General features: G+C 29.8%; 1 protein-coding gene across 2 annotated transcripts in view; it reads right to left on the bottom strand.

The window, feature by feature from the left end:
* Positions 1 to 544: 544 nt before the first annotated feature.
* The window catches only part of LOC106470885 (proto-oncogene tyrosine-protein kinase ROS-like), a 64224-nt gene continuing 45376 nt past the window's right edge, over positions 545 to 19392 (bottom strand). Inside the window, exons 25-44 of one of the 2 annotated variants that reach the window (XM_013931460.2) lie at positions 18705 to 19039; positions 17966 to 18214; positions 16979 to 17184; positions 15982 to 16120; positions 14982 to 15211; positions 14079 to 14255; positions 12897 to 13204; positions 12136 to 12323; positions 11585 to 11686; positions 11202 to 11346; positions 10624 to 10786; positions 9816 to 9880; positions 9453 to 9582; positions 8243 to 8343; positions 7679 to 7876; positions 7262 to 7396; positions 5006 to 5166; positions 3981 to 4037; positions 3054 to 3181; positions 545 to 2567 (exon numbers count right to left, since the gene is read on the bottom strand). In XM_013931460.2, the coding sequence (XP_013786914.2) occupies positions 1791 to 2567; positions 3054 to 3181; positions 3981 to 4037; positions 5006 to 5166; positions 7262 to 7396; positions 7679 to 7876; positions 8243 to 8343; positions 9453 to 9582; positions 9816 to 9880; positions 10624 to 10786; positions 11202 to 11346; positions 11585 to 11686; positions 12136 to 12323; positions 12897 to 13204; positions 14079 to 14255; positions 14982 to 15211; positions 15982 to 16120; positions 16979 to 17184; positions 17966 to 18214; positions 18705 to 19039 (3994 nt within the window). In that variant the 3' untranslated portion in view covers positions 545 to 1790. The remainder of the gene's footprint in view (positions 2568 to 3053; positions 3182 to 3980; positions 4038 to 5005; positions 5167 to 7261; positions 7397 to 7678; positions 7877 to 8242; positions 8344 to 9452; positions 9583 to 9815; positions 9881 to 10623; positions 10787 to 11201; positions 11347 to 11584; positions 11687 to 12135; positions 12324 to 12896; positions 13205 to 14078; positions 14256 to 14981; positions 15212 to 15981; positions 16121 to 16978; positions 17185 to 17965; positions 18215 to 18704; positions 19040 to 19392) is intronic. The other variant, XM_022399525.1, reaches the window with a different exon arrangement.

Here is a 19392-nt window from a genome sequence, read left to right as displayed (position 1 = left end):
CAGGTAATTTAAAATTCTACACTCCTCTATACCCTCTAATTTGTCAAGTAACAAACAAATGTAGCTTCAATATAATAAAACCTGAAATACAAAGATATGATTCAAATTACCTTTATTAGGACTGATGAAGGTCTTTTGGCTGAAATGTTGACCACTTAATCCATTCACCTTATATTAATTTTGACCCTTTTTTCTACATTATTTTCAGATTCTGTCTCTCTCTATCTTCTGCTATTTATATTTTCATTGTGCAATTCTTGTACTTAAACTATTTTGTTGCTAACTATGAAATGGTAGGTGCAATAAGCGGAGTAACAACTTACAAAATATAAGTATCAGCCACACATATGGAGAGGTTACACATTTTATTATTTAATTAACATAATAAACATGTCCTTCCTTTTACATTTCCTCTTTGAAATATTAATCTAATTTAAATTGCTTTCATACTACATTTTTTGTGACCAAATTGCTGACTACTAGTCTATAGTAATACTGCAGTGACTATTTACATCAGAATATATTGTTGTGATATCATGTGTTTAAAAGTGCTTTAATATCTCTACAACTTAGTAGTGATAAAAACATTAAATTTTTTTCTTAATGTTCAGTTATATAACAATGTAAAATCAATGAGGTAATTTTATAAATATCCAATGCTATTTAGAAAAAGTTAAAAATAAAAATAATTTTATTCTAACACAATTATTCTAGTTTTCAAGAAACTTATAAACTTATGTTTTCAGAAATTTTAAAATACACTCATTAAGAAAATGTTATCCTACATTTCATATAAAAGCTACAAATCTAATGATATTTCTTTTTTCAGAATCAAATTCACGTATTTATATATTGAAATCCAAGAAGTCCAGAAAAACTTGGTTACATTTTTTCTCCTCTCAGTCTAATTAACATTCATAAAGGTTGGTTTATTACAAAATATTAAACTAGTTACTTTAAAAAGTATATGTACAATGCTTAAAAAAGTTTTAGTCTTTACAAAAATATATCTAATACTATATTTAATACTATATCTATGATTTATTATTTTACAACCTTACAATAAAAATATTAAAAATCCTTTAAACATCAATCAAATTATGAATATTTACACTTTACATACAATATTTGTACCTCTGTTTTGGAAAAACTCTTACAAAAATGTGACAAACAACAAATGTGATATATAATCTTTTCATGAATATATAAAAAAAGAAACATTAACCATGATTCAGTTAAAATAAGCCTGAAAGAGGTTTGATAGTTTAATATACACTGAAAAAGCAAATTTACTAGAAAACAAAGCACTTTTTCACCACTTGAGTACACTTGCAGAAAAACAACAACTTTGGCATGAATGTTTTTTGTTACATGGAAAATGGCTTGCATGTTTTGTGGATGTGAATTCAAAAAAAGCAGAAACAATTACCAATAGTTAAATACAGCAGTAGATAAGACTTCTCAGAAAAAGTGGTAGATATTAATTAAATAAAACCAATATTATAAATTCATGGATTTTCTTTGATGTTTTCCTTTACTAAAATATTCTTATAACTGAACATTTTACTGGCACAATCTATATAAAAAAAATTTCTCAAACAATCTATTTCTTTACTTGGGACAAAATAAAAGACTGTAGTCTTCATGTTGTAACATTTCAAAGTATATGATACCTCAAGTTATCTTAAATGTAAGGCGCACTTAAAATTTCATAAGTCTATTTTAGCTACCAATTATAGAATGTTTGATCACTTTCACACTGACAGACATCCCAACTTTCAAAATCATGTTTAACACCAGGAGGATTTGGGTATAAAGTCAAGTTCCACACCAGACACTGCTGATAAGGAAGAGAGGCCACTGTTTCGTTTACTCTCTGGTGTTGAGTTTGAGCTACTCTGCAAAGCTGCTGTGGAAGTTGTGGACAATGACCACTGGTCAGTAGTAGCTGGACTAATGCTGAGACAATCTGTACTATTATGAACACCCAGTTTCTTATCTGGAATACATAACTGGTTCAAAAATGCTGGGTTACATGCTTCAACCATTACAGCTTCTTCAGTGTCTGTTAAAAGCTCAGTTGGACTAGATGGTAACTGATGAGGGTCACAGTTGACCACTGAGATACAAGGTGAGGGCACTAGACCATTCTTTTTCACTGGCTTGAGTTTGTTTTTATGAAGCACTTCCTGTATTGGTTCAGAATCCACATTTACAGAATTTTTATCTGTCAAAGATTTTTTCTTTCGCCGAGATTGAGGAAAGACCTGAGCATATAGAGGGGGTGGTGAGCTATTAGAGAGAGAGGCATTCTGCTGGGTTTTTGCTTTGGTTCTTTTGTCATTAACTGTTAAAGGTGATCTTTTGGTTACCAGATCAGCATAGTTTAATGGCTTTGAAACAGTCATATGAGCTCGTATTGGTATTTCATATCCATCGTGGTCAGTTAAAGAAACACTGTCTGCTAGAAGATCCAGGTATTTAGCTTTATTGCTGTCAGCTGTTGGTCCAGATGAACAAGGCTGAGTTTCTATTACTCTGTTAGGGGTTGTAAAGGAATCTGCTTCCTTGAAACCAAAATCGAAAAAAAAAGAAGTGAAAAAGGAGCTTTAAAATAATGTATTTGGTATATAGTATTGCAAACATAAGTCAAAGAACTATCTTATAATTTATTTTATACACAATGAAATTTTAACTTCATTACATTTTGAGTGAAATAGAAATATTCAAAACACAAAATTGATTTTATTTACAATTCTGGTGTACAAAACTTATTTCACTACTGCTTAAAATAAATTGACTTTAATTTGACTTTCAAGAACATAGATGAAAATCCACATTACATACTAATCACTCCTAAAAATTCATACAATTATTCTAATGTACATTTGATTTGTTTAACTTTTAAATCAGACAAAAGTTTAATCTTCACCCTCTGTTCTCTTAATAAAATCCCAATTGTCGTCTATTATGCTACACAAAATAACTATAATATATTTTTAATTCCATAGAAGTATCTGTAGTATTTGATTCTGTTGGTAGGTGGGACTTACTTGCACTTCTCCATTCGTGTAATCAATATCAGAAGAAGGATGTTTTACCACTAACAGTGGCTGTTCCACTGAACTGGCAGATCCCAAATGATGATTTTCTCCACACTCATGAGGGGGACAGGGAGTTCCTGCAAGACACAATTTACATCATTTTAGTGCTTGCAACTAAATCAGTTACATCAAAATCAGGAATACACTGAATGAAAACCGAATTCAAAAATATGCTTTAACATCTAAGAAGTATTTTTCTGAGGTTGAATCTACCTCAAAAGTGTCTTTTTTAAAAATAAAGAATTTGATGGCTTTTTTAATGAATTTCTTAATTTCTAAATTAAGTTTCAAACTGTTTGTAAATCGTTATCATCATAAATGTGAAATAGCTTCAATTTATAAAAAGAAAAATGGATGTTCCATCAGTAAGAATATCTTTTCATTTCACTAGCCTGTCCTGTAGACATGTTCTTTTATACATATTTTATAAACTGAAACCTAAATTTAATAAGCTTGTAATCATGTTAATCATACCATACACTAGAAAAACAAAGTTTTTACTGTGTTTGGACATTTATTATTAATCACTATCGATTGTACCATGACCTTTGCAGAAAACTGCAAGCTGGTAAAACACAAGAAAAAGTAAAGGTATAACATCAACATAGCACTAACATCATTATCACTATAACAGCAATTCAAAAGAAGTCTATGTTCAAAATCTGATGACCAATGGTGTAGGAGTTCATTTTATGTAAAATCATAATATCTACAGAATGATAAAGTCCAAACTAACTTGTCAGGCAAGTTATCAAGTTAAAGACACTGAAACAATTAATACATTTAGCCCAAAACTTAATCATTGCTAAACCCTCTCTTGCCAGTGATACAGTAAATCAAGTAGGTTAGCTGTGACCAGATTAAAACAATGTGTACCTTGTATCTCAGGTTGACGTTCATCTTGACGGTATGCTAGGTTGTCAAAGGCACCTGCTAAAGGACACACAAAAACAACATACATGCTGAAAGATAAGCATAGCAAGCAGCTTCAAGCTATTAATACAAGCAGGAAAATGCTTTAGAATCAGACTTGCTAAGAAGAGTTTCAGTATTTTTGCAACGTATAAGCATACAGCTATAATTCATTCCTCAACAAGTGATAATAAATATGGACATCTAAAGAATCATGCCAAGAATAATTCCTCTAACTACAGCTGAACAAACTATTGCACTGTATAGCAGTAACAATGAATCTCAAGATGCAAGCTATAAGACAACTGAATAACTACATCAAACTGTTTTGAACAAAACACTCCTGGATTATGGAAACTAGGGAGATTTTAGACTTATATCATTCCTATTTTTCCTAAAGTTAAACATGGGAAACACGTGTCGAAAATGTCTTCAAAATTAAAAATAAAATTTTTCACAGGCTTTTGATTCACTCAGTAGATGTCAGTACACCTCTCTCTTTTTTTCACAATTCTGAAAAGTTTAAACATCAAACTTGACTATTATTTTTTATCAGTTCTACTATTTATATAGTTCATTAAGTTTTATTCACCGAGTGTTTTGAATCAAACCTGAAACTAAATCACAGGTTATTTCTCTAAAATTATTCAAAACTGCAGCAGCCATACTTTAACTATTCAAAATGTTTTCAGTCCATTTATAGATTAATTACAGACTTTAAACTTCATAGAATGTTTCAGTATGTTCTAAGGATTAATGATTTACTTTAAGCTGTATAGAATGTTTAGTTATTATAAGGCCTAATAATAGATTGTAAACTGTATAGAATGCTTAAGGACTTATATTAAAAATAAAACACAAATAATAAAGAAAACTTTTTACTATTTCCATGAAAAACTTGACTATACTTTTCATTCTTTATATAATGAATGTTTAATGAAACTACAAAATATTCTTTTTTTAACAATAAAATCTATGCAAATACTAACTGTTAAAATTCTGAGCCATGTAATGATGGTTGTGAACTGTGTTCACTGCTGCTGTTGTTTCATCTCCCTTATTCTGGAGATCTGTCAGAACTTGGAGACACTCTCCAAAGTTAGGCCTACCTGATGGATCATAGCTCCAACACCATAGCATTAGTTGGTGTCTACAATAAAAACAAGTGAAACTTTTATACAGTATGCAGTCAAATGCAAGCTTAACATATAAATAGGATAGAACAACACAAAGCTAGATTTATTAAATTGTCTGAAAACAGATATATAAAGGAAATACAAGGTTCACAATGTTGTGCACACACATTAACAAGGAAGCACATGAGCATTTAACATACTGTCAAATTATTTTTCTCTTTTGATCCTCATTTTTAACCTTTCTACTAAATTGTTATTTCTAGTGCGTACTAGGATTAGAAATACTTCAGACATTTTCAAATAAAAGAAGGCATCTTTAGTACTTATGTGTGTCATCTGACTTAGTCAGATTTTAACAATCAAAAATTTAGAATTGCTAATAGATTAATATTTCCTCTTTAGTAAGCAATATATTTCAAGCAAAAAATACATAACAACAACTGCTATATAAAACAAAACTGAAATCTTGGAAAAATTTTGCTGTACCTTCTGAAATGTAATAAAGTTGTTTAAAATAGCTAAACTCACCTAATTATGAATTTATATTGTCAACAATGGATTAACTTTTTACAAGTTCTGTGTGCTTATTATAAATTTAGAAAAACATTTCATGTTCTCTTGTTTTTATGGTGGACAAAATAATAAATGTAAATTGGCCAATTTGCATCCAAGCAATGATGAAAAGTTGTCAATAAGATTAATAATGGTAAACTATCAAGTACAAATCGTAAATTAAAATTTCTTTTTTTTAGCAGATTTACCTGGTATCAATTGAAACAAGAGATTAAATTCAATTTTTAACTGAAACATGGTGGCTTATAGAATAGCTCCAAGTTTTTATTCAAGTACAAACTTTTAGCTCATAGCTCCGACATCTCTTGATTGATTTGAGATCTAATTACAGTTTTGGAGGTTAAACCCTTTCGATTCATACATTTGACCATGCCCAAAGTCTCATAGATTAATTTACTCTAACCCTCCCTAATATAATTTCAATTTGATGGTAAGCTGGTAGAGATCCTGATGAATAATAAAATCGAATCTGGTATACAAATGCATCACGCTTGGTATTGCTGACACACAAAATATAGCTAATAAAAAAGGAGAAAAAAAAAGTCTCATAGATCAATTTACTCTAATCCTGCCTAAAAGAATTGCAAGTGCCACAGCTATTGAGGATTCCCTCTTGTTTTTAATACAGTATGAAACTTTAAAAAGTAGAATTCAACAAGTCAAAATAGCAAGCAGTTTATAACAGGTAAAACACATTTCTATACTCCCACCATCAAATGTATGACAGGCATGTACAATTTCTTCTTGCGCTGTGCTATAAGTTACATTTCCTTGATAAAATTTGATATTAAAATACATCTATATAAAATATTATTAAATTACATCAAAAACATTTTTGCACACAACCAAAATCATTTTATAACCAATGACTTTTTATGACATACATATTTAATTTTTTTCTATCAGAGATACACTTGAGCCATGCTATAAACAACTGATTTGTTAGATCAGTTTTGATTTTTTAGACACCTTAGATACAAACAAAATGAGCTATTTATGAAGAGCTAACATTAACTCTCACTATTAGCATGCTAGTATGTGTAATATCTTTCTTTCAAATGAGTCATACCTGATTTAAATGTTAGTATTAAAGCCACTGTGGTTACATTTCAAAACAGTGCATGTGTGATCAGTTGAAGTATCATGAGCATGTTATATAATATTTCATATCAATCATTCACAAGGCAGCATATGCTTTTTTGATTTGTTGAGATGTTGCATAAAAAAATATATAAATATGTTCAGGAACCCCTTTTTTTTAAATATGTGAATGAAACCCCAACAAATAAAGCAAAGAAAAAATAAAAACAAAGCAACCATAATGATAAGTACGATGAGAATATTTTTTAAAAGTTTTACAATCATTTATATATCTGTAGAGCCATTCAAAATTAAGGAAACAAACATATATGTATAGTAATGATATATGTACTGAATAAAAGTGAAAGTAATCCCTACATACAGATTCTACTTAAGAAATTAAGGCGAGGACATGTCCAAATACGGTAACAGTATAAAATTATGTATAGGACTTACAAATCTTCATGACAATTATCTGGTCGATCAAGGCGACCTCTGTTTCTGACATAATGTAGCACCTCTAGATTTGTACGTGCTGGGTAAGGTTGTTGACCCAAGGTTAAGACTTCCCATAATAAGACACCAAAGGCCCTAGAAAATATATATATTTTACATGAACTTTTCAAACAATACACACATTAAAAACAATTACATCACTTGTAATGTGTTTCATTCCAAAAAAGTGAAAGATTTATTTTAAAAATGTATTCATTTTTCTTTTCTCTTCATTGTACATAAATATCAATATATTTCCTGTGTTCATGGTAAAAACTTTTCCAATAATTTTTGAACAACACTTTCTTAAAGAATTATGTTAAAAACATCAGCTTGTTTTATTTGTTTGAATTTTGATGTGGAATGAGCAATACTTACCAAACATCTGACTGATTAGTGAAAACCCCATCCACTAATGATTCTGGTGCCATCCAGCGAACAGGAAGTAAACCTTCCCCTTCTTTACGATAGTAATCATTTTTATAAATATCTCGAGCTAAACCAAAATCTCCAATCTTGACATGACGGTAAAGTGGATCATGGCTTGACACCAGACAGTTTCTAGCAGCTAAATCTCTGTGCAAAACGATTGTGACAAAATGTTTACACAGATTTATACATGTAAAACTCCAGCATTTAAACGTGTATGTGCAAACTGATTAAGTAAAATATTTATACAGAAAGTACACATATAGATACTTTAGCAGCAAAACGTCTATGTGAATTAAGTAAAAAGTTTATTGAAAATACATTTGTTTAAAAAACCACACATTTAATTATGTTTGCAACTAATAATCAAAACTTAAAACTTCTAAAAATATATCTAATTTATGTATATGATATTTCAAATTCTTGTTAAGTTACTTTTTTATTTCAGGTATTGGTCATTTAAAAGGATTAAATTCTTATAACTTTTTTTTCCAGATCAGAAACCCAACTTACCTGTGAACAAAGTGCATCTCTTCCAAATAAACACAACCTCTAGCAACATCAATGCAAATTCCTAACAAGTCAGTCATTGTAAGTGGATTTCTTCCAAAAAGCTATCAAAAATAAGTCCAGAGAGATAAATAACACATCTTACAAACTTCTTCAGAAACATATCATATCAGTAGTAAAGAATGTCACTCACTAATTATTAATAAACTCAGGCAGGAAAGTTTTGTTTAGAATGTTACATTTTGTCATTGAAAGTTAAAGTTTAAAGATGTTCATCATTCCAGTTACTATAAGTAAAAACTCAAGTGAAAAAACTTTAGCTTTAACCTAACACATTCATGCCAACTATCACAACATATGAAATATCTTTTCAATATATTAATGCAATCCCCACAAACATACAATAGCATAAACACCTAATTACTTTACAAAAAGTAGTATAAACAAAACACATGTCATATTTTGGATATACAAATTATTATTTAGTATAATAGTATATTTGGAAGAAAAAGAAAAAGAACTAACAGTAAAAATCTGTTATTCAAAGTAGAAAATGAAAACATATATGTCCCACAATAAACAACAGATGGAAAAGTAACAACCTATGTAATAATATATATATAAGCAATAACTGTAAAAAGAAAAACACTGTAACACATTTATTGTTTGTATAATACTATACAGATAATAAATGTAAAAGGAAAAACCCTGTAATACTATACAGATAATAAATGTAAAAGGAAAAACCCTGTAATACTATACAAATAAGTGTAAAAGATGAAAACCTGTGTATCAATATTCAAACAATAAATGTAAAAGGGGAAAACCTGTGTATCAATATTCAAACAATTAATGTAAAAGGAAAAGGCTATGTAACAGTATTCAAACAATAAATATAAAAGAGAAAGCCTGTATAACAGTGTAGCAACAAATGTAAAAGTGATAACCTGGATAACACTACACAAACAATAAATGTAAAAGTCTGTGTATTACTATAGACACAACAAATGTAAAAATCCTTGTATCACTATACAAACAGTAAATTTGAAAAAGTATCACTGTATAAACACTAAAAGTAGCAACTTTGTATCAGTATGCAAATAATAAATGTAAGCATAAAATAGTTCACACTTCCAAACTCTACACAACAAAATAAAGTCCTAATATGTAAATCTCCTGGACAAATACCAGTTAATGAAGTCACACAACTTACATGTGCATTTCTATTGGAGCGAAGATACGACAGCAAATCACCTCCTTCCATAAGCTCCATGATAATAAAATTTGGATTATTGTCAAGACAAATCCCCAGAAGCTGAAGAATATGCTCATGTTTAAAGTTACTGGATAGAAAAACAAAATAGAATGTTATTACATCATCAACCATCTTGACACAAATTACTTATTTAGTTTGAACTAAATGCAATAAGTTAACTTAGTAAAAACAACAATAAAGGTTCATGTCAAATTTAAAATGTTACAAACGTAATTAACCTCAAAGACACCAGAAAGATTGAATTTAAGAACTTAAACTTCTAAGATAGAACATGAGATTTAATACACTAAAGAAACAAACCTCATTAACTTGGCTTCTTTCAGGAATTCTCCTTTTTCTTGATCTGTAGCACCTTTCCGTAATGTCTGTAAGTGAAAGAAAAGAAGAAGAAGACTGTCTATATCAACTGTGTGAAAGAAAACTGGAAGCATACCAAGTAATTTTGAACAGCTTTTCCTTTTTCTTAAAACTATCAAGTCTTCAGTCAAATCCACTTTTGAGACATACAGATAGAGAAAAATCAATATATTACCTCATAACAACAATTAACTTGTTTTTTTAGCACAAAGCAACATGATAAGGTAAATGCACTCTGTGCATCATAGAGAAATGAACCCCAATATTTTAGCATTGTAAGTACATAAATTGGGGGAATCATCAATTAGAAGTTGTAAGCACATTAAATAATTTCACTTTATCACTGGTTTTGGGGTGATAAAGAAACAACAGAACATAATCAACTTATTTGTTAAAGCAACATATGAGATGAAATTGTATTTTATAACTCCCCCAAAAATTGTACAAAAAAACAACAAGCAGGAAGTGATTTTACACAAGCAAACTTTGAGTTTCTTTTAATCATATTATGTAATAATCAGGGTTTTCCTGCAATCACTAAGAACAGTGATTATTAATTACTCCTTTTTAAATAATGAAATTACAAATATAATTATAAACGAAAACAAACTCTCACACTTCAACCCATCAAAAAACTAAAACTTGTTGCAAAAAATCTTCACTGAACTGAAAGATCTGATAAATCAATAGAATAAAGCTTCAAAATTAAAGTTTTTCTTGATAAATGTAGTTTAACTTAATTCAGTCCTACCTTAATAGCAACTTTAGTTGGGACTGACCCCTCTCCCTCTAGATCATGAGCAACTCCTTCAAACACCTCTCCAAATGCGCCACTTCCAAGAAATTTTGTAAGTACAATCTGCTCCCTACGAATTTGGGGTAGTATTGCCAGCTCCTCATCAGTTGGAATGTCTCTAAAAGTAGATTACACTGTTATCCACATAATTATATTATAAAAATCTAAAGCAAATAATCAAGCTAAACCATATTCATTCTAACATTCTATTAAGCTGATGTTTTCTACAAAGTAACTATAAATTTAACTACACTGCTGAATACAACTAATTTGATCATGACAATTAAAGGTTTAACCTTTCAATATGATTAAGTAATTCTTCTGTTCATCAACTCAGTACAATTATACATGTTTCTTCCTACTAACTTGGACTTTTGCTCAGTTAAGATTTAGATGATGAATGAGGTTTCTTTTAAAATATTATAAACCTGGATTCTAATTGAATTCATTGTTTTATCTAATATGAATGTGGATTAATTTTACATGTTTTACAGTGCATATAAACTAAATAATGCTGTTTCTAAATAACTTACTCCAAGGCATAAAGAGCATTGGTCTGGTGCACAAAGTTACTGTGGTGAGGTAACTCCCTGAGAGTTGCTAGCTCCAGATCTGTGTCTTGGAATCGTCGTCCTGCCTCTTGAAGCATCTTTTTATCATTTTCTCTTCTTTTACGGACTGTAAGATATCCCAACATTTTAATGAACTTTTAACTAACCTCTTTCACTGGATAATAGAAGAGAGGTTAATCTTTGAATTGAATATAAGAAATGAAGACTTCAGCTTCCAAAATGCAAAAATTAATTGATCATTTATTATTTGTAACAGACAGTAAGTAAAACAAAAAAATGTTTACTACTAAAATCATCCTATTTATAGATACTAGTTATATAAAGTGTATTTATGCTAAACTTACCAAGAATAACTGCTGCACAAAGAAACAGTATGATGAGAAAGACAGCAGATAACGAACTAGCAAGAATAATTGCAATTTCCTCACCTTCTTGAGTGGCTAAAGCTATAAAATTGATACAGAAAATGAAATATCTTACTACTAAAACATCTATGTATGACTTCATATTAAACACACCAGTAAGCAAAATATAGAATTTTTAAAGGGAAGAAATATTTTGTACGAATGAAACTCAGAGAATACTTTCTGATCAAAATAACAAGTTTCTCCATTTTTAGACAGTTTTAAGTATACTTTTAATAAAACTTTAAAAAATAATCACTTAAGTATATAAAACTGCTAACACTGGTTACAATGTAAAACCTGCACCATTCTTTAGGTTCTCTAGAATATACCACAAAAACTTCAGCTGTCATTTCCTATTATTGTAACTAACAATTCTTCACTTCTGACAGTTTTAGAAATTACTCTAATTATCCTATTACAATTTCTATCTTATAAATGTTGTCAAAGTAATAAAAAAAAGTTAAAATTATCATACTAAATTCACTTACCACTAGGTTCTGGTAGGAAGAAAGATTTACTTTCAGTGCTGAAATTACTAGAACCATAGTTGTTGATAGCTCGAACTCTAAAAATGTAATTTACTTTTGCAGGTAATCCCTCAACGATCCACATATTGTTGGAGTTATTATAAACTGTTCTCCAGGTGGTCTCATTGTCATCAACCTTAAACCAAGATCTGAAGTAGACATAACAAAAAAACAATGTTAGAAAGTATATATTTTTTAGAAATACTTTTCTAATAATAATAATGAAAGTAATACAATATCAAAATTTAGAGAGTATAAACAAAATGAATTAACACATAAGACCCTGTGTGATTACATTAAAATATATAAATCTCAAACTTAAGCAAGTCATAGTTCTACTAAGAAAATAAAGAAATTTAAGTGCCATTATTAACTCAAATTTTCTGTAATGCATATTTCTATATAATAATTGTACTTATAAAGTCAAATTGCAAAAAACACAATTAATTAAAAACCTTAGCCACCATTATGATTTCATTAATCACAATACGGTTTCACATTTCTACAGAAATAACTAAGAAGCTACTTTAATTTCTTTACTCATATGCATACAGTGCAATGAAAAACGTTAAAAACAATTATGACTGAAAAAGTCTGAGAAAAGTAGTGTGACTTTCTTTGATTATGAAATGATGACATATAATTACCCTGATTTTTTTGCAATACCTACTAAATTACCCTGATTTTTTTGCAATGCCTACTAGTTTCAGCATGATACTTACCTGACTTGCAGTTCATACAAAAGATAATCTCCTCCATTAGCAGAAACTTCATCCCAGACAACCTGGTTAACACTTCGTCCAACATCACGTACATAGGGAGGCCCAGGTCCTAGGGGCTGGTCTCCTAGTGTTTCAAATTCAAAACCAGTCTCTGGCCAAAGAAAAGTAGTGTTTTTGGTGTTTCTATAGAGCAAAATCAAGCGCAGCAGGTATTTTGCTTTGGGTAGAAGAGAAACCAGTTTGAAGTCATAATATGTGGAAACTTCTGTAGTCTGAATGTCTAATGGGTTCCAGTATCCACTTTCATCCTAGAAAAGAAATAATTTGACAATTATTTTTATATTTATTTTAACAGTAAACATTTTGTACTAAACTATTTTTCTACAATTCCATTTTAAATTGTTTGGTGTTTGTAAAAATATATTTTCAATAACATTATGTGTGTCACAATAGCTTACAGTGGCACTAAAACTGCCCTACATAAAGCAACAGCTAAGTGACATTAGAAAACTAAAAAAAAAGAATTTTATTAATAGTTAAAAAAGATATTAATCTACTGAGTTACAAAAAAACAAAAATAAGCCTCGACTTATTGGGTCCTTGAAGAAATGTTTGCTACCCATGAAATGTGAAGATATATACAAATTGTTGAGTTATATTTCTTTTAGATTTTACTGATGTTTTAGAAATCATGTGTCTTATAATCAAATTGCTTTGAATAATATTCACTAATAGTTTTTTAAAAACTATGATACATAAGTATTAGTGAAGTGAAGTAATGCCTCTCTACAGTTTTTATTCTGCTCACCTATAGATCTGGAATATTATTAATATTTGTAAATATTGTTAAATAGTTTTAACCAATAAACTTATTTTTAGATAATTAAAAGTAGGGTGCATCACTGTATCCACCTAGCCTACCTTTTTTCATTCTATAAAAACATCTTGACAAGGTAACTTGATAAAACATTGTGATGTTTTAACTTGTCATAAAAAATCTGTTTTAATCATTCAACTATCAACAACAAATTTATTAAGATCCCATTATAGAACTGCCACAAGTTAATTACTTAATAAGTGATGAGATTTTGAACAGTACTTTTGAAGACATGTGTTAAACATAAATATTATTTTAAATAAACATGCGAGTCACAAGAAAAAGGAATTAATGAAACTACTCACATCTCTATTAACATACTCCAGCCTATGTTGTATAACTTCTCCTTGATAGGGAGAAAGCCACTGTACTAGTAAAGAGTTGGAAGTAGCAGAAACCAAGGACAGGTTACTTGGAAGTGGAAATGTGGAGACTTCTACTTCTTCACTGTCACTGTCCCCTCCAGAGGAGCATGCTCTCACCTACAGATATCTCACAAAAATCCTGATTGTTGCTGAAAGCTTTTGCATTACTAACTATATATTTGCTACTCTAACCCTTTCAAATGGGAGCCCCATTTCTACACAAATCACCATGTTACATTTAAAATTTAATAAAACACCTTTACTATCAATGTATGTGAATAAAATTAATATTACAATGAACGTTACAATCTGAAGTTTTATTTTATCCAAGTTTTAAGTTCTTTATTTGAAAATAAATCTTTAAAAACTAATTAAAACTTCAGATGGATTGCCACGTGACCAACGAGCTATGAAAATTCTCTACTTTGGCTCCCTGTATCTTCAATAATACAAGGAGTAGAAGTATGTCTAAACAATCAATTGCTTAAATAACCTTTTAACTCATTCATTTCAGAGTTCTCTGAATGAATACAGTTGAAACAAGTAATACATTTTTTTAACCCCTGACAGGTGCCATGCCCACTCATGGAGGAACAAAGATATAATGGTTATGCTTAACTAACAACAGATGTTACTGAGAATATTGTGAATAGGTTCAATAAATGCCGTAAAGCTGAGTATAGACCAGTTGACAAGATTAATACTTCAGTAAAGTTATAAAATAAAACAAATTCCATAAAATGTAAAATGTACGTGTTTATAAGCAATGTTGAACTGTTACTTCTTTATAACAGCATACAACTATTTAGCAGGTTACATGGAGTTTTAACAATGAGTACATACCACAATAAAATATGTAGTGTCTGCATTCAGAGGAAACAAAGACATCATCAACCTGTCCCCAATTGAGGAATGTTTTTTTGCAAAAACAAGTGAGTGATCCGTTTTTTTTGTTTTTAATCTCACTTCATAGGTTATTGGGTCACCATTTGGAATGATAGGTGGACTCCAGGAGACGTCAATTCTCATGGGAGTAATTGTTTCTCCTTGAACATTAAGTGGTTGTGAAGGAACTGCAAAAGAAAGTTTATTATTTATTTTCCTTTAGCTGAAAGTAACATTCATCTCAAAAACAATAGTTTATTCTATAATATTACATTGCATATGTAATACATAGTTAGCAAAAAAAGTCAAATGGAAAGTCTGATGGAAGTCCCATAGAATTCTCAAGTAATTTCTAGTACAAATTGAACAGAAGCCATTCAAAGACAAAACCAAAATTAACACTTATGTACCGAAATATATATATATATATATATATATATTGGATAAGCAGAGAGACATTTTGGAGCTAGACTTACAAAATACTAAAACAACAGTAAACTCAACCATGCTGAAATCAATTTGAATCAGAACATCTAATCAATGGGAAAAACTACAAGTTACTAGAAAATGAAAAATTCTAGAAAACATGAGAAATCAAAAAGCCTTCTACATCAACATCAAAACCTGGAAGTAATATAAAAAAAAAGTGTAGTTTATTCCAACGTGTCAAAAAGTTTATAAAAAACATTCAATATTTTAAAAAAACATGAAATCCCATTGTGTAATAAAACATCATTATAAGGCTATATACAAGATTTAAGTGACTTTGAGAAACAGCAATCCTTGTAATGGAGTTAATTTTATCAAAATCCTTTCTTAAATATATTAAACATTTCACATTTCGTCCTTATTTGACTTCAATAAACAAATTCTCTGTACTTATTACTAACAAATACACTTATTATTTGCTTAATTATGAGATTAAAAGTACTACAGGTTATAAAGAACTTTTGCTTACCTCCTTCTTTAGTCTGGAAGCTCACAGCTGGACCAGCAGCTGAAGGACCTAGAGAGTAGTAGTTACTGTTTCTTACTCGTAGTGTGTAGTTGGTGAATGGAGAGAGGTTCTTGATCGTAATTGTGTTGTTATAGGTTTTCTAAAATAAGTTAACATTATAATCATTATTAGATTCCTAAACAGCTAAGAGGTTTGAAGAATATAACTTTTTTGTACTAAAAACAAGAAGTTGATTTAAACAAATGAAGATAAAAATCAGGTTTCATACATTTTATTATATGAAAATCACTGGTAAATATAAATGAAAGATTTTAAATTAATCAACCAGTTATTATGGTTTCCTCTAATACTCCATGAATTATCTTGTTAAATACCAGAAAATAGCAAAGAGATTGTGCTTACTACTCATAAATACTCAACAGAAATTATGTATACTACAGCTTATCTATCATGTTGCTACATTACCTGGAAAACACGAAATTACCAAAATGCTTCATTACTGCAGTACACATAAAAATATAAGAAACAGCATGCTTAATACTGTGATAAAAACAAACTGAGACAAAGTAATAACAGAAATACAACAAGAAAATGACATGCTTTTGAAATTAAGTAAAACAATGAAAGAATGACGTGCTTTGACATTAACAGAAACACACCGAGAGAATGCAGTACAAAAAACCCACCGAGATAGTGATATGCTTTGACACTGTATAATAAAAATACACTGAAATAGTGATATGCTTTAACAATGTAAAAGAAAAATGCTGAGACGATTCCATTAAAACACAATTAAACATTGTATTAGAACTTTGACATAATAAACTGTAGTTTTAAAATGATCAATAATTACATTATTTAAATTACATGAAACTTTCTTAAACTAATAATAAGAGGAAAATGTTAGTTCAAAAAAGATCTATTAATCATATAATAACTTTAAATATATACAGTCTAACAAAAAAATGTTTCTGACCACTGCCAATATTATACTTACAGCAGTTTGGCACTCTCTCAAGTTTTCCTTGCATTTGCTACCATCAGATTCTCCATAATACACTGTGTATAACACAGATGCTAGAGACACCTTACGACAAGATAATGGAAGGTCCTCTGGTGGCAGAAATAATGTTAAAGATGAAGAGGTAAGATGCTGGAGTTGAGCTTTTCTGCTATATAGTGGAGGGACAAGGCACTTGCGACCTATTGAAGCCAAAGAACTGTTATCAATATAAACTATAGAAAAATCTCATAGAAAAGCATTAGTAACTGAAACAAGTGCATTGTTTAAAAAAAACCAGTTTCAACAACAACAAAAAAAAAGTTGCTTGAAGTCTGTTGTTTTTCTAAAATACAAGTACAAATGAATAAGAGCAGAAAATAATTCTTGAAGTGGAATTGGTACAGTTCCGAAACTTCATTTTTCAAAGATATAGCCCTTAATTTAAATCATTATGATTAATTTAAACCAAAATGTCCACAGCCATAGATCTCTATATAACTAGGTTACAAAAGAACTTCCATATTTCAGTTTCTGAAACAGCAGGTTGAATCACAGTTATGAGTCTTCTGTAAGTTTTTCAAAAGAATAAGTACATATTGAAAAGTTTTTTGGGTTCTTTGCGACATCTTTGCTAACCACAATTTATCTTCTTGTCAGTTTTTATAACACTGAATAAGAAGTATTACCTGTATTTTCTTAAACAATCCTGAATTTCTATATAGTTATTTTCATTGTCTTTAAAAATCATTGTATTTCAAGCTCAGTGATAGTGTACTGCTCCTATTAACCAGAAGTTATGAATTCATGTTTCATTTCTATAGATTCTTTTCACTTATCAGTGTTTTAACTTAAAATTCCATATTAAATTACTATTTCATTGTACAGTATGAAAAGTTACTTCAGTTTCTGTTATGTGCCACATTACAGCCATGACTAGAAGAACATAAGATTGAGTATATAAATTGATAACTGGTAAATCACCTGGATAAGGCTGTAGGTGTTCTCCAATGGCTCGTATTCCTCTTACTCCTTTCACATCTTCATAAACTACTTCATTGCTGTTCAGCAAGGATTTATGTGTCATGTGATGGGGAGACACTGAAGCTGTTAGAGCTGATGCTGCCCATCCATGTAAATTATGACTCTTACTGATGCTGTAAACACGACCCATAGATGAATTTGACCAGTAGATACGTTCTTTGTCAGCAGTGATGGAGGTTGGAGGAAGACCTAAAGACAGCAGAGGTTCATTTATTACCTTATAAAAACTCAGCCAGTAGGATGTATGTATCTTAAATATCTTTCACAATGATGAGTTTATTCAAAATCATTTAAATCATTAGAGTTCTGTAACAATAATATCCACATTTTTTTCTTTTTTAAAACTAACATTACAATACAACAGAAACAGACAACAACACTGTGAAAATTAAGTAGATTATTAATGGTTTATTTCACAACTTTATTACTAATCATCTCATAACAGAATCATAGCCTAGAAAACCTTGTAATGACAACACATGAAATGATTTTTATTCAGTATTAACTATATTAATGAATGGCCCTGAAAAACCTACCTAGTTCCTGAAGATTACTGCTTACATTGACAGAAATGGAAAGACAACAGACCACGTACACCAAATGAACACAAATAAAACAAAACTAATACTAATTATTCTTCAGTATTTTCTATATTTTATTAACAGTCCTGTAAACCTACCTAGCATATGAAGATTACTGCTTGCATTGATAAGTAGTTGACAAATGCATCCCATCATGTCAGATGACCAGATATTTCCATGTTGGCCATCTACCCACAATAATACTGGTTGGTCCTTCTGTGACCAGTCTATTGTAATGGCCTTCCCAACCTGAGGCTGGTGAAAACAATTACATTTCTGAAACTTTTCTTCAGTATCTTGTACACTGTGTCTTTTCTTAAGAGAATGTGAGTCAGAACGTTGCATAAAAAATGGTCGAACATTTTTACCATTGATATCACAAGCCATGAGCTGAGCCATGTGGTTGTCGTGCAGCAGTGTGTAAATGAGCGTGCTGAAAAAAGAATAAGAGACAAAAGTTGTTAAATACAAAAAACTAAATATCTTATTGATCTTTAACATAAAGTATAAGACCTAAAGATTATTAATTACTGATATGTTAAATTAAAAATGAACCCACATTAAATTAAATATTTAAAAAGGACATATTAGATATACATGCAATCAAATTCTATATTTGAATATACATCTAACTAAAATTACATTAAGAACCTTATTAGAATTTAAAATATAATCTTCTTCTTTGCCAATTGTCAAAATAAAATACTTTTACTTATATTTCTTAACAGTATAAATATATACTATGTTGTTGTTGGGCTTAGGATTCTTCTTCAGTAGATGTATGTG

Source organism: Limulus polyphemus, unplaced genomic scaffold, assembly GCF_000517525.1.
Source record: "Limulus polyphemus unplaced genomic scaffold, Limulus_polyphemus-2.1.2 Scaffold4267, whole genome shotgun sequence".
Lineage (NCBI taxonomy): Eukaryota > Metazoa > Arthropoda > Merostomata > Xiphosura > Limulidae > Limulus > Limulus polyphemus.
The sequence above is the reverse complement of the archived record's forward strand: the minus strand, read 5'-3'. Positions and strand labels throughout refer to the sequence as shown.